This window comes from Protomyctophum parallelum, assembly GCF_964188405.1.
Source record: "Protomyctophum parallelum genome assembly, chromosome: 13".
NCBI lineage: Eukaryota > Metazoa > Chordata > Actinopteri > Myctophiformes > Myctophidae > Protomyctophum > Protomyctophum parallelum.
Genome location: NC_139708.1, coordinates 47732518 through 47746557, shown reverse-complemented (window position 1 = coordinate 47746557; position 14040 = coordinate 47732518). Strand labels below are relative to the sequence as shown.

Below are 14040 nucleotides of genomic sequence, written 5' to 3'. Positions count from 1 at the left end.
CGTTTGGATGAGCAACGTTTTCCTAATTTCTACTGAGAGATGTTTTCAATCTGAGTTTGTTCTTTATTTCATGCCGTTCACCTCACGCTTCAGCTCGTTATCCAGCAACGGCAGAAGTAAAACACTCAGTCACAAAGTGCTATTTAACTCTGAGAGAGTTTAAAGTTTTACCGAGTTGAATGTGAAATGAACTGCACACACACACACACACACACACACACACACACACACACACACACACACACACACACACACACACACACACACACACATGCACGGTATTCAGAATGAGTGATGAATCAGGACAGCAGTGTAATACAGCATACAGTGGTTGTGTTGTTCTGTAGCTAGTGGTCTGCCTTATGAGGCATGAGGGCCATTCTAAAACAAATGTCTTCTATTCTAAATCCTAAAAGTTTTCTCAATAACTCCAGTGGTGCTCAATCTATTCCCCATGTGAAAAGATGTTGTTCCAGGGACCTCCCCCCCCCCCCCCATGAAGCAAAGATGTGAGTTAAAAATGATCGCTGTGAAAGAATATACATTTTCACGTAATACAAAAGTGCTGCGCTACGAGCTTGTGGATCTGCTATTTTTCAATAGCTAATGTATATCATAACTCTTAACACACACAAAGGGGTTCCCGTCCTATATGCCGTATGGAGTGGAGGATGACTAACTATGTGTCCGTTCTCCCTCCCTCCCTCCCTCTCTGTCTCTGTCTCTCTCTGTCTCTGTCTCTCTCTCTCTCTGTCTCTCTCTATCTGTCTCTGTCTCTCTCTCTCTCTCTCTCTCTCTCTCTCTCTCTCTCTCTCTCTCTCTCTCTCTCTCTGTGTGTGTCTCTCTCTCTGTGTATCTCTCTGTGTGTCTCTCTCTCTCTCTCTCTCTGTCTCTCTGTCTCTCTGTCTCTTTGCCCTCTTCCATTCCTCACTCCTACTCACTCCATCTCTCTGACTCTGCCTTCCTCCCCTCTCCGCAATCTGGCACACACTGCATTCATATTCATACTCAATTTCAAAAGGCTTTATTGGCATGATAAATATGTTCTACATTGCCAAAGCATACATACAACAAAACAAAAGTCAACATTGCACACACAGAGACAACAACTCTCTGCACACACAGAAACAACAACAAACATCCCAACAATAATGAACAACAAGCAATACAGTAACAATGAAAATAAATTAACAAACAAACATAACAGCAACTTAATGACCCTGTTCAGACAGATATACCTGTCTCTTCTCATGTCCACTGGCTGTCCCTCAGTTGATGACAACTCCACACGTATTTTGCTGCCAAAACTGTGCATTTGGACTGTTCTCCCAGAACATATTGGAGCGATGAGTTATTAATGGTGGATTCAAATTCTTTATATTTTTCTTTATTCTCTATTTCTCTCTCTCTCTCTCTCTCCCTCCAGAGCCCTTCAGTGCAGACGTGTGGATCATGATGTTTGTGATGCTCCTGCTAGTGTCAGCGATGGCTGTGTTTATATTCGAGTACCTTAGCCCTGTGGGCTACAACCGCTGCTTGGCTGACGGCAGAGGTGAGACACACACACTGACACACGCACACACACACGCACGCTCACAAAGACAAGGGTGGTACAACTTATAGCGTGAGGATTTAGATCCAAATGGATACAGACGCGAGTTCTCCCCTGATTTTCTTTATTTATCTCGTCCCTCTCTACTCCTACCCCTTCTGCTCTCTCTCTCTCTCTCTTATTTATATTAGTTTTCTTTGGTTCCGCATCTCAACACACATCCAAACAGACAGATGGGGGGAAAAGGCAATCTGCAGCAGATGTTTTTCCTATATCTGTGGAAAAGTAAATAAATAAGAAGAAAATTGCATTGTTGTGGCACTGTAGATGTTCCTGTTATTCGACCGATATGACCCGATAAGGGCCGGTACCGATGCTTCTCTACATCTCTACTAGCAACGCTGGAAAACACACTTATACAAACAGGTCTGTGTGTTGACTAGAGTCCAGTAGTCACTAGACCACCTCCCTGACCCCGTGGCCTCATTCTCACCCTCTCTCCATTGCTCTAGTCTGCAGCGGCCTGCCGACACACTGCAGGTGCAAAGCCTGGCGTCCTGCTGACTCTGCACAACCTTAGAGTATATATATTAATAGAGACGGAACACGGAGGAAACGCTGAGGCCAAATGGACATAGTGGCCGAATTTTGTCAGCCAGCGCTGGTCCGTTGACTATCATTGGCGCACGTTCATGTTATCGGGTCCACCATGACACGTGAACGAATGTTTCATACGTGAACGCGCGCAAACGGCGCAATGACATGCAGCGCGTTCACGTGTTTGGGTCCAATCCATCCCAGGATAGCGGATGGGAGGAGAAATCCGGTGTCGTCTCTTAATATATTATATATACTCTTAAGTGTACAACACACTCGCCTCGCTTACACTTTTATTCTATGAAAGTATTTCCATATTCACAAATCACAAATCTCCATCATAATATCTCCTCTGGCGGAAAGATGAGGGGAAAAACATATATATATAAATATATAAAATCAATGTCTTCCCACCATGTGTCTATATATAAATATATAACCGCTATCTTTTATTCCCCTCTCCTCTCATCACTCATCATGATCTGGTTGAAGGCGTACTTTCCCCCAAAGTGCTGTTCTCTTCTGTTCTCTCTGTTCTCTCTCTCTCTCTCTCTCTCTCTCTCTCTCTCTCTCTCTCTCTCTCTCTCTCTCTCTCTCTCTCTCTCTCTCCTCCTCTACCGTGGGAGTTTGCAGATTGAAGTTTGGACTCAGATGCTCTATAGAGAGAGATAATATATTATCAGTGGTCCTGACTGCAAATGTGCTTCAGCTGATTTGTTCTTACAGCTCATGTTTGGCTATAACTAACTCTCTCTGGCTAACTTACATGGAAGCTGGCTTGGCATGACAGTTGGCCATTGTGGTTTTTTCGCCCATGGACTAAAGCTCTCCAACCATCTGTGCGGGAGGAGATGGAACACATGCATGGACACGTAACACACTCAACACACACAACACAAACAGCTTGACAGTCCGAGCGCTAATCAAAGCATATATACACCTGCTGGAATGAGTCTGGAGGAGTGGACCATCAGCGATTTTAGGGGGTGGGAGGGGGCCAGGGGGCACGTTATTAGTGGGCCTAATAAGCCAAAATCCCCTCACCTGTGCAATTTCCAGCCTCTGCCTCAGCCAATTGATTGCCATGGCAACCACACACTTGACTAATTGATTAGCGTACTTAACCAGTCCATTTTTCACAATCAGTCAGTCTTCATTTGGGACACAGACAGACAGTTAAAACGGGAGCTATGACAAGTTGACAACAGGTATTATTAGGTTCCCGAGTTGCATCATTCTCAAGACGGGGCACGTACAGGTGTTACACTAGACAGTATAACATCCTCCTCTGACAACAACAGGAGGCACCGCTCCGAAGGAAGTGAAGGACTACCTGCATGGGCTCATGGTTCAATTAAACCCAACAAGACCTGAAAGTGAGGAAGGCACTTGCATGGAGGGCCCTGAACCGCATGGCCAGTGTATGGAACTCCAACCTCCACCGTCAAACCAAACTCAGCTTCTTCTACACGCGAGAGTCTAGAGTCTGTTCTCCTAGACGGCAGTGAATGCTGGACCCTGAAGACAACCCTGCAGAAGTCTCTCGACGGGTGCTACACCAGAATGATCCGTGCCGTACTTAACATCAGTAAGAGCACACATGTTACCAACACAAATCTGTATGATGGGATGCCAAGGGTGAGCCAGAAAATAGCAGCCAGGAGAAAGAGACTATATAGCAGGAAACTCACTGCCAAAGACTCCAAGAGCTGCCAGCCAGCAAAACTGGTGCTGTGGGAACCGGGATGACTGGAAACGACGATGGAGGGCTCGTCTGAGGACGACCTAGAGAGTGTCTAGAAAGAAGTACTTGTCTAAATGTCAGAACATTTAGAGACGTACAAATATACACTTCTATATAAAAAACAGGAAATCATCATAGAGGAGGTAAAAAGGGAACAGAAACATATACAGTGAGGGGGAAAGGGGGGGATTCAGATTTTACGGGGGACAGTTTCGAATTGCAGCCGTCCATATATGCAGCACTTTGAGAGCGGTTTTGAAGGAGTCAAGGGATTTGCATGTCTTAATGACTGTTGGTAGGGCGTTCCACATATTTTGGTGGCATAGGAGCGAAATTAATTCAGACCCTTTGTTTGATGTGCCGAATCATGGGCTGCACATGGTTTGTTGAACTCCCTCGGGTGTGGACTTTGTTGACATGCGTGCGTGTGTTCTTGTTTGTTTTTGTTTCCCGCCCTCTCTCTCTTTCTCTCTCTCCCCCTCTCTCTCTCTCTCTCTCCCTCTCTCTCTCTCTCTCTCTCTCTCTCTCCCCCCCCAGATCCCCACGGCCCCTCCTTCACCATCGGTAAGGCCATCTGGCTGCTGTGGGGTTTGGTGTTCAACAACTCCGTGCCGGTTCAGAACCCCAAAGGCACCACCAGTAAGATCATGGTGTCCGTGTGGGCCTTCTTCGCCGTCATCTTCCTGGCCTCGTACACCGCCAACCTGGCAGCCTTCATGATCCAGGAGGAGTACGTGGACCAGGTCACTGGGCTCTCGGACAAGAAGGTATAAGGACATTTATGTTCCAGTGGTGTAGCCACTCCAATCACCAGCAATGTCTGTCCCTGTGTGTGTGTGTGTGTGTGTGTGTGTGTGTGTGTGTGTGTGTGTGTGTGTGTGTGTGTGTGTGTGTGTGTGTGTGTGTGTGTGTGTGTGTGTGTGTGTGTGTGTGTGTGTGTGTGTGTGTGTGTGTTTGTGCGCGTGCGCATGTATGTATGTATGTATGTATGTTTAGGGTACTGTGCACAGGTGCATGATGGGAAGCTGAGTTTTTTTCAATCTCATGTATGTTTACATCAATTTGCATGTTTCACTTTCAATCAATCTGTATATCTGTAGGACTGCAGGGCTGCAGCCAGAAATGAGTCCGAAATGACTTTGGACAAACTTTAGTTAAACTTGCAGAGTGACAGATTACTTTAGCTGGGTTACACCGTCCATATTTCCTGCCTCTCCTTTCCATGCCATGCCGGAAGGCATGCAGCGTTCAGGAGAATTGCTTTTTTTCTCCCGAACTAATTTGTTTCGAAATCCATGTCGTCACACAGTGCAGGGTTTGCGCCCCGAAAAAGTGGCACTGTTGAGCTTCACACTGTGCACAGGTGCATGATGGGAAGCTGAGTTTTTTTGGAAAGCTGAGAGTGGGAAGCTGAGAGACACCCACCAGTCAGACGGGTACAGGCTTTAGTTCCGACATACTATTGATTATCTCGTTGAGATAAAGACCAACACAGTTGGAGGCCTGCTCAAGAGACTGAAGGAGAGCCTGAGCGTATTCCAATGATTGACTGATAAGCACGATGTCATCGGCGAAGTCAGTGTCGGTTAGGCATTTAGCAGGATGACGAGAGCTTCTCTATAGGGTTTAGTTGGTATAGCCCTTATCATTGATAGTATCAACTGACATACGAAGAACATAACCCATTCTGACCGGGCACCCATTTTGGTGTCAGCATCATGTTATGCTTTAGCTATTTAAAAATAGCAGATCTACAAGCTCATATCGCGCCACCGAGTGGCGCGATACGAGCTTGTAGGTCTGCTATTTTTGAAAAATCGAAGAACGACTGACATTTTTAGAATCTGATCTCAGGTCAGAATGGGTTCATCAGACCAGCGTGTATCCAGTGCGGAAACCTCGTATGAATCTGATCTCAGGTCAGAATGGGATAATCAACAACAATAATAAATAGAAACGGGGCAAGTGTGTTGCCTTGGAGTATATGCCAGCAAGGAGGGGGAATGATGGCGTTTCTCCGTCAGGAGAATGGTCGCTGAGTATAGAACTTTTATGGCGATATCATATAATTTAAGAATTTCAAACATTTTGGCTCTGTCCACTGAATAACACACAATAACACTGACACCCACTAGTCAGACACCCACTATAGTTTAGGGAATACTAGAGCAGTGGTTTTCAACCCTTTCCATATCAAGGCCCATTATTGTCTCCACCAGGCCGAAGGCATGGGGAGAGAGTATGTTTTGCACTCCATCCGTTATCCGCTAATATCCGTCCGTTATCAGCTAATATCCGGCACCGTTGGCCCGATCCATGCCAAACTTTGCGCACGCACTCCCTGGATGCCGACGGCGAACCTCTGCCCCAAATGTCCCTCAACGGCCTGTTATAGCGCCACCATGAGGCCGATTTAGGCAAAACACATTTCTGTAGATTACTCGTACACATTGTATCCATACATCACACAATTCGGTATACACTATCTCCATAGTCATGTGATCAACTTGGATCTGCACTATTTCCCATCTTCCATCCTGATTGGCTAAGATTGGCTTACAAAGCTCACACGAACAAACGTTTCGAACACCATGCCACTATTTATTTTCCCAAATCAGCCTCATGGTGGCGCTATAACAGGGCAATTCCTGTTTTTACCTATAACTGCATCGATCTGTATAAAACGTATGTAACCGCACTCCCTAGAGGCCATGGAAAAACATTGTGCCTGCATCCCTCCACATCTGCCGGTTATAGCGCCACCATGAGGCCGATTTCTGCAAAACACATTGTTTATGTTAGTTGCACAGATTTCATCCAAATCTCACACAAGTCGGTACACATGATCTCTGTAGTCATGTGATCAAGACGAGTCTGTTGGATCTCTCAGATTCTACACTGATTGGCTAAGATTGCCTTCCAAGGAGTCTTGTACAAAATGCTGCACATGTCCTGCTCATCCAGAACTCTATCCTCAGAGATGCTACAGTATGCGTGATCTGGCTCTGCATTTCCTCAACAAAATGAAGAGAATTGTTGCCAAAAACAAACAAACAGACCCGTACGGGTCCATTTGGTTTAATTTTACACTCTCAAGAGTTACATTCTAATGAGGCTCCATTGGTACCCCAATAAATACCACGCACAGAAATGTATTGAAACAATCGATTATCCCCCCGGCAGAGGCCTTTTGTGGCGGTTCTACCCGACTATGGATTTTTTAATAGTTAAATAGCCAATCTACATCGGTACGTAGATTGGCTATTTTAAAATAGTACAAAAAAAGAAGAACAAAAAGGTAGTTTAGGGGTTTAGCATGGATGAAATAGAGCCCACAAAAACATTAACATTTCTGGCCATAATATAGGTTGCACATTTCAAATTGTGCTACTGTCATCTAGCCTACTACAATACATATTAATTATAGTGATATCCAGCTGTGAAATGGCCCTTTAATGGCCTCTTTTATCACTTATAGTATCTGTGTACTAATTGCACACAGATACTATACTATATACTCCTGGTGAGAGCAGGAGTGGACCTGGTGAGACGTACGGTACAATCCTATCCGTTTCTTCCTAGATCTCAAAATGACATCCATGGGTACCTACAGGTATCTATGTTAGACACACCCACAGACACACCCCAGATTCTCAGCCACACCCACAGGTTTATTGTGGAGTGTGGAGTAGCTATTCAACCACCAGGTGGCGTCGGCCCATGATGAGCAGAGCTATTAAGTCTTAATAGCAGGGACCCCCTTAGCTGAGAAAGATGAAGCAGGGACCCCCTTAGCTGAGATAGAGATGAAGCAGGGACCCCCTTAGCTGAGAAAGATGAAGCAGGGACCCCCTTAGCTGAGAGAGATGAAGCAGGGACCCCCTTAGCTGAGATAGAGATGAAGCAGGGACCCCCTTAGCTGAGAGAGATGAAGCAGGGACCCCCCTTAGCTGAGAGAGAGATGAAGCAGGACCCCCCTTAGCTGAGAGAGAGATGAAGCAGGGACCCCCTTAGCTGAGAGAGATGAAGCAGGGACCCCCTTAGCTGAGAGAGATGAAGCAGGGACCCCTTAGCTGAGAGAGATGAAGCAGGGACCCCCCTTAGCTGAGAGAGAGATGAAGCAGGGACCCCCTTAGCTGAGAGAGATGAAGCAGGGACCCCCCTTAGCTGAGAGAGATATGAAGCAGGGACCCCCTTAGCTGAGAGAGATGAAGCAGGGACCCCCTTAGCTGAGAGAGATATGAAGCAGGGACCCCCTTAGCTGAGAGAGAGATGAAGCAGGGACCCCCTTAGCTGAAAGAGAGATGAAGCAGGGACCCCCTTAGCTGAGAGAGATGAAGCAGGGACCCCCTTAGCTGAGAGAGAGATGAAGCAGGGACCCCTTAGCTGAGAGAGAGATGAAGCAGGGACCCCTTAGCTGAGAGAGAGATGAAGCAGGGACCCCCTTAGCTGAGAGAGATGAAGCAGGGACCCCCTTAGCTGAGAGAGATGAAGCAGGGACCCCCTTAGCTGAGAGAGAGATGAAGCAGGGACCCCCTTAGCTGAGAGAGAGATGAAGCAGGGACCCCCTTAGCATTGAGTTAAAAGCAGAATAACCAGTTCCTTCTCCTCACTCATTTGCACATGCATTCACATGCATGCTTAACTACCGTATAGCATAATGGTAATGACCTGTGTTTGGACTTTGGAGTACAGCAATAATTAGTTTAGTTTAGTTTAGTTTAGTTTAGTTTAGTTTATTTGATCATCTTCACAGTTACAAAACAGCTTAGTTGTTAACACATGGTTACATAACAAAAAAGGAACTAATCATGTCATGTCATAATTATGACATTCAAAAGAATCTTGCGTAAACAAATTAGGAGGGAAGGATGTAGCATAATGGTAATGACCTGTGTTAGGTTTACATGCATGCGCACCCCCCCCCCCCCCCCCCCACACACACACACACACACAATTCAATTCAAAGGGCTTTATTGGCACACACACACAGCTGAAGTGCTCGTCTTGGGGTTGGAAACCCCCCACTCCGCTCTCCTCTCCCCCAGGCCACGAGCGAAACTCTCCGGGCATTTTTTTTAAATAGCGGCTCTGTATGTAATGTTAATGTTGATTTAGCAAGAGCATACCGTAGAAATACAATTGTATATATCCAGCACGCGCAGTCTTCTCTTTTAGGTCAAATACAATGATATTGCATATCGCATAACCAACCGCAAGTGTCTGCTTACTCATAGTAAGTGTTTTCAGTCAGGGTGGTGGTTTTGTACAAAATGCTGCACATGTCCTGCTCATCCAGAACTCTATCCTCAGAGATGCTACAGTATGCGTGATCTGGCTCTGCATTTCCTCAACAAAATGAAGAGAATTGTTGCCAAAAACAAACAAACAGACCCGTACGGGTCCATTTGGTTTAATTTTACACTCTCAAGAGTTACATTCTAATGAGGCTCCATTGGTACCCCAATAAATACCACGCACAGAAATGTATTGAAACAATCGATTATCCCCCCCGGGCAGAGGCCTTTTGTGGCGGTTCTACCCGACTATGGATTTTTTAATAGTTTAAATAGCCAATCTACATCGGTACGTTGTGGGCTTGTAGATTGGCTATTTTAAAATAGTACAAAAAAAGAAGAACAAAAAGGTAGTTTAGGGGTTTAGCATGGATGAAAATAGAGCCCACAAAAACATTATATTTCTGGCCATAATATAGGTTGCACATTTCAAATTGTGCTACTGTCATCTAGCCTACTACAAATACATATTAATTATAGTGATATCCAGCTGTGAAATGGCCCTTTAATGGGCCTCTTTTATCACTTATAGTATCTGTGTACTAATTGCACACAGATACTATACTATATACTCCTGGTGAGAGCAGGAGTGGACCTGGTGAGACGTACGGTACAATCCTATCCGTTTCTTCCTAGATCTCAAAATGACATCCATGGGTACCTACAGGTATCTATGTTAGACACACCCACAGACACACCCCCAGACATTCTCAGTCAGGGTGGTGGTCCCCAGGTTAATTGTCAGTCAGGGTGGTGGTCCCCAGGTTGATTCTCAGTCAGGGTGGTGGTCCCCAGGTTAAGTTTCAGTCAGGGTGGTGGTCCCTGGTTCATAATCAGTTGAAAACCCCTGGATTAAACCTTAGACTTGTTTTATTACTCTTAAACAGATACAGGCTTTGAGAAAGCATATTCAAAGAGCCTAGTGACAGTCAGGGGTAAATATAAACTGTTACTGACTTACTCCTGATGACATCACAAAACCATTGAAAAGATCCTATTTTGGCATGCATGGTAAACCTATTAATTTAAGTTTTTATATTTAAATGATATTAAGAAAGTCACTCACCATTCCACAGTGGTGGAAAGTAAGTGCATTTACTTAAGTACTGTACAATTTTGAGGCATTTGTACTTTACTTTAGTATTCATGAATTCCAATACTTTTACTTCTACTCCACTACATCTCAGAGGCAAATATTGTTGCTCTGGCCTCTGTCCTACTGTCCTACTGCCACCTACTGTCCGTTTATTATATTACACAGTGGGTGAAAAAAACACACCCCTTAAGACTAAACCACACCCATCAGAGGTGTGGCTTCCAGAGGTACCCAGGTTCTTTTAAAAACCTATAGGTACCTCTAGGTACTGGCCTGGTACAGACGAAGGGGACAGTACTGTAGGAGGGGCCCGGACAGGAGACAACCCACAGAGCCTAGTCCCTCCACATACCAGAATTGTACCTCTCAGTCCTGGCATAGTAGTTCATACTTCCAACGGATTGTGTGGCCCTGGTCTTTCCCTAGTGGGTCTGATCGAGGGTAGCTACTGGGACGTAAGTCGGGACTTGATCACCCCGGCTGGGTCACCCGAGTGAGGGGTATGATGTTCGCGAGACCCGAAACCCCGATGACCTTGGGATACATCACTGAGGATACGTCCCAGTTGCATCCAGGCGATATCTTTTCGTTCTATAAAATATAATATATTAAACATACATTTTGTGACTCTCTCTCTCTCTCTCTCTCCTGTGTATAGTTCCAGAGACCCCACGCCTTCTCGCCCCCGTTCCGCTTCGGCACGGTCCCCAACGGCAGCACAGAGAGGAACATCAGGAACAACTACCCAGAGATGCACTCCTACATGGTGAAGTTCCACCAGAGGAACGTCAACGACGCCCTGGGCAGCCTCAAGGCCGGGTAAGAGACGGAGCTGACCATATACTGTAGACATCAAAGGGCAGCCTCAAGGCCGGGTAAGAGACGGAGCTGACCATACTGTAGACATCAAAGGGCAGCCTCAAGGCCGGGTAAGAGACGGAGCTGACCATACTGTAGACATCAAAGGGCAGCCTCAAGGCCGGGTAAGAGACGGAGCTGACCATATACTGTAGACATCAAAGGGGGGTAAATGGTGGATTCATATAGCGCCTTTATCCAAGGCGCTTTATTGTGCATTACATTCACCCATTCACACACACATTCATACACCGATGGTGGTGGAAACCATACAAGGCACCAATCTGCACATCAGGAGCAATTTGGTGTTCAGTGTCTTGCTCAAGGACACTTCGACACTAACACGGGGGAGCCCGGGATCGAACTGGCAACCTTGCGGTTACCATCCAGGGGGGGGGGGGGGGGGTCGGTGGCAATGCGATGCAACGTTATGTGATGCGATCTGATATATAAATATTCATTCAATCTGTATGTATGTTTACATCAATTTGCAAGTTTCACTTTCAATCGATCTGTATATCCGTGGGACTGCAGGGCTGCAGCCAGGCTATCAGAAATGACTTTGGACAAACCTTAGTTAAACTTGCAGAGTGACAGATTACTTTACCTGGGTAAACCTCTCCTTTCCATATGCCATGACCGAAGGCAGCTTTCAGGAGAATTGCTTTTTTTTATCCTGAACTAATTTGTTTCGAAATCCATGTGGTTACACCGCAGCTCCAGTAGATAAAAAGTGCTGGGTTTGAGCCCCGAAAATAGTTGATCTACAAGCTCTCAACGTGTGCGTGCGTGCGTGATACATTTTAGCCTACTGACTTTATTTTATTTTATATTTTTCTAATTTTAAGAATAGCGATTTCTTTGTATCACTTTGGACAGTCGACAAAACACAGACAGACAGAGTCTGCAAGACAGTGGAGCAGCAGTGGAAAAGCTTATGTCAGTTTTTAGCTGAACTAATCTACTATCAGTGTTTAAATATTAACATTTGTCCCTGCACCTGTCCCTGTGCGTGCGTGCGTGCGTGCGTGCGTGCGTGCGTGCGTGCGTGCGTGCGTGCGTGCGTTCCTCATTCAGGGTTTCAATGCAACACCAATGCTTACTGATTCCATTGATCAATTGAGTGTTTATGACAGAGCTACAGCAGATAAGCCGTGTTCATGGTGGGCGCAGTGCTCTATCACGGGGCATGCTGCTCTGCCTGACACTCTGACAGCAGTGTGTGGATAATGTGTGTGTGTGTGTGTGTGTGTGTGTGTGTGTGTGTGTGTGTGTGTGTGTGTGTGTGTGTGTGTGTGTGTGTGTGTGTGTGTGTGTGTGTGTGTGTGTGTGTGTGTGTGTGTGTGTGTGTGTGTGTGCAGTGTGCACGTGTGTGAACTCTGAGAAGGAGGATGCAAGGAGTTTTTTGATTGAATTGAATATTTAGTTTGCATAATTACAGTACATTTCAAGCACAAACTCAATACAAATACTGTTAACTGTGAGTGGACGACCGAATTAAGCATTACGCTTGTTTACCTTGTTCAATTCATCAAAACGTAGAGGTGTAGAGAGGTGAACAAGATTGTATTGTATTGTATAAAGAAACGATGAACATTGATATATTTTTCAACCGTCAAAACTCGCTCCCATTCCTCTATTCTCTTTTCATCAACATGTGTCTGCTTGGCACTGTGTGCCAACTCTAGCCTTTGGCAAAGTAAGTGGAAGTCTATTACACTTATCAGCAGATCAGTAATTGTACTTACCAGGTTAATTGGAACGTAACTGTGGTGTCTGGCTCCCTCCACACAAATTAATTATCTCTCTGTCTCTCTGTCTCTGTTTCTTCTCTCGTTTTCTTTTCGTTGTCAGAAAACTGGACGCGTTCATCTACGACGCGGCCGTGCTGAACTACATGGCGGGCCGCGACGAGGGCTGTAAGCTGGTGACCATCGGCAGCGGCTACATCTTCGCCACCACGGGCTACGGCATCGCCATCCAGAAGGACTCGCTCTGGAAGAGACACGTGGACCTGGCCATCCTGCAGCTCTTTGGAGACGGTGAGTTAACGGGGCAATTATATGGGAACTAATAATAATAAAAAAATAATGAATTGCAATTTTTATGGCGCTTTTCTACGTGCCTATACTCAAAGCGCTTTACAATGGTTCATTCATTCATATATTGGGAGGTGAAGCGGCGAACAGTCGACGCCAGCGTCCTCACTTCCCACCCCCAATCCAACCCTTTGATGCTGAGTGTCAAGCAGGGAGGCATTGGGTCCCATTTTTACAGTCTTTGGTATGACCCGGCCGGGGATTGAACCCCGACCTCCCAGTCTCAGGGCGGACACTCTAACCACAACGTTTCGGGCTAGATTTGCCCGAAACCTCAAGTTTTAGCGGGCATATACAGTAATATACGGTAATATGCAGGTGTGGTGGTACAATTCGGGAGTTTACCGGAGTTTGTTGGAAAGTTTAACAGGAGTTTCCTATCCGTATTCCATGCTTTTTGCGCAGTGCAACACATCACGTTTAGTTAAAAACCCCAGAGAAAGTGTTTCTTGTCTCCCAAACATCATTAAAATAAGCCTGTTAATTCGTTTATAAAGTCGTGTAACGTATAACCTAAGCCCCCCACACCGACATCCGTCAAGTAATAGACAGCGGGAAGGTGACACAATACTGCTGAGAATGTAACACGCTTGAGATTTAACTCCACCACAGGGGCAGTTTAATACTTTATGACTACACTCTGCTTTTATGGGGGGAAACGGTCCTCTCTCTCTGGGGCGTGTTCCATAGAAACACACGGTCCTCTCTCTCTGGGGGCGTGTTCCATAGAAACACACGGTCCTCTCTCTCTGGGGCGTGTTCCATAGAAACACACGGTCCTCTCTCTCTGGGGCGTG

At 45.8% G+C, this 14040-nt stretch overlaps 2 protein-coding genes across 2 annotated transcripts in view; both read left to right on the top strand.

Moving 5' to 3' along the window:
* The window catches only part of tcf20 (transcription factor 20), a 188429-nt gene that overhangs the window by 104338 nt on the left and 70051 nt on the right, over window positions 1–14040 (top strand). The gene's annotated exons all lie outside the window — the stretch shown is intronic.
* Window positions 1–14040, top strand: part of grin2ba (glutamate receptor, ionotropic, N-methyl D-aspartate 2B-a) — a gene marked incomplete at its 3' end in the record, with an annotated part of 203675 nt that overhangs the window by 160301 nt on the left and 29334 nt on the right. The window contains 4 exon segments of the mRNA XM_083780784.1: window positions 1427–1552; window positions 4431–4660; window positions 10945–11105; window positions 12999–13186. Coding sequence (XP_083636910.1) covers window positions 1427–1552; window positions 4431–4660; window positions 10945–11105; window positions 12999–13186 — 705 coding nt within the window.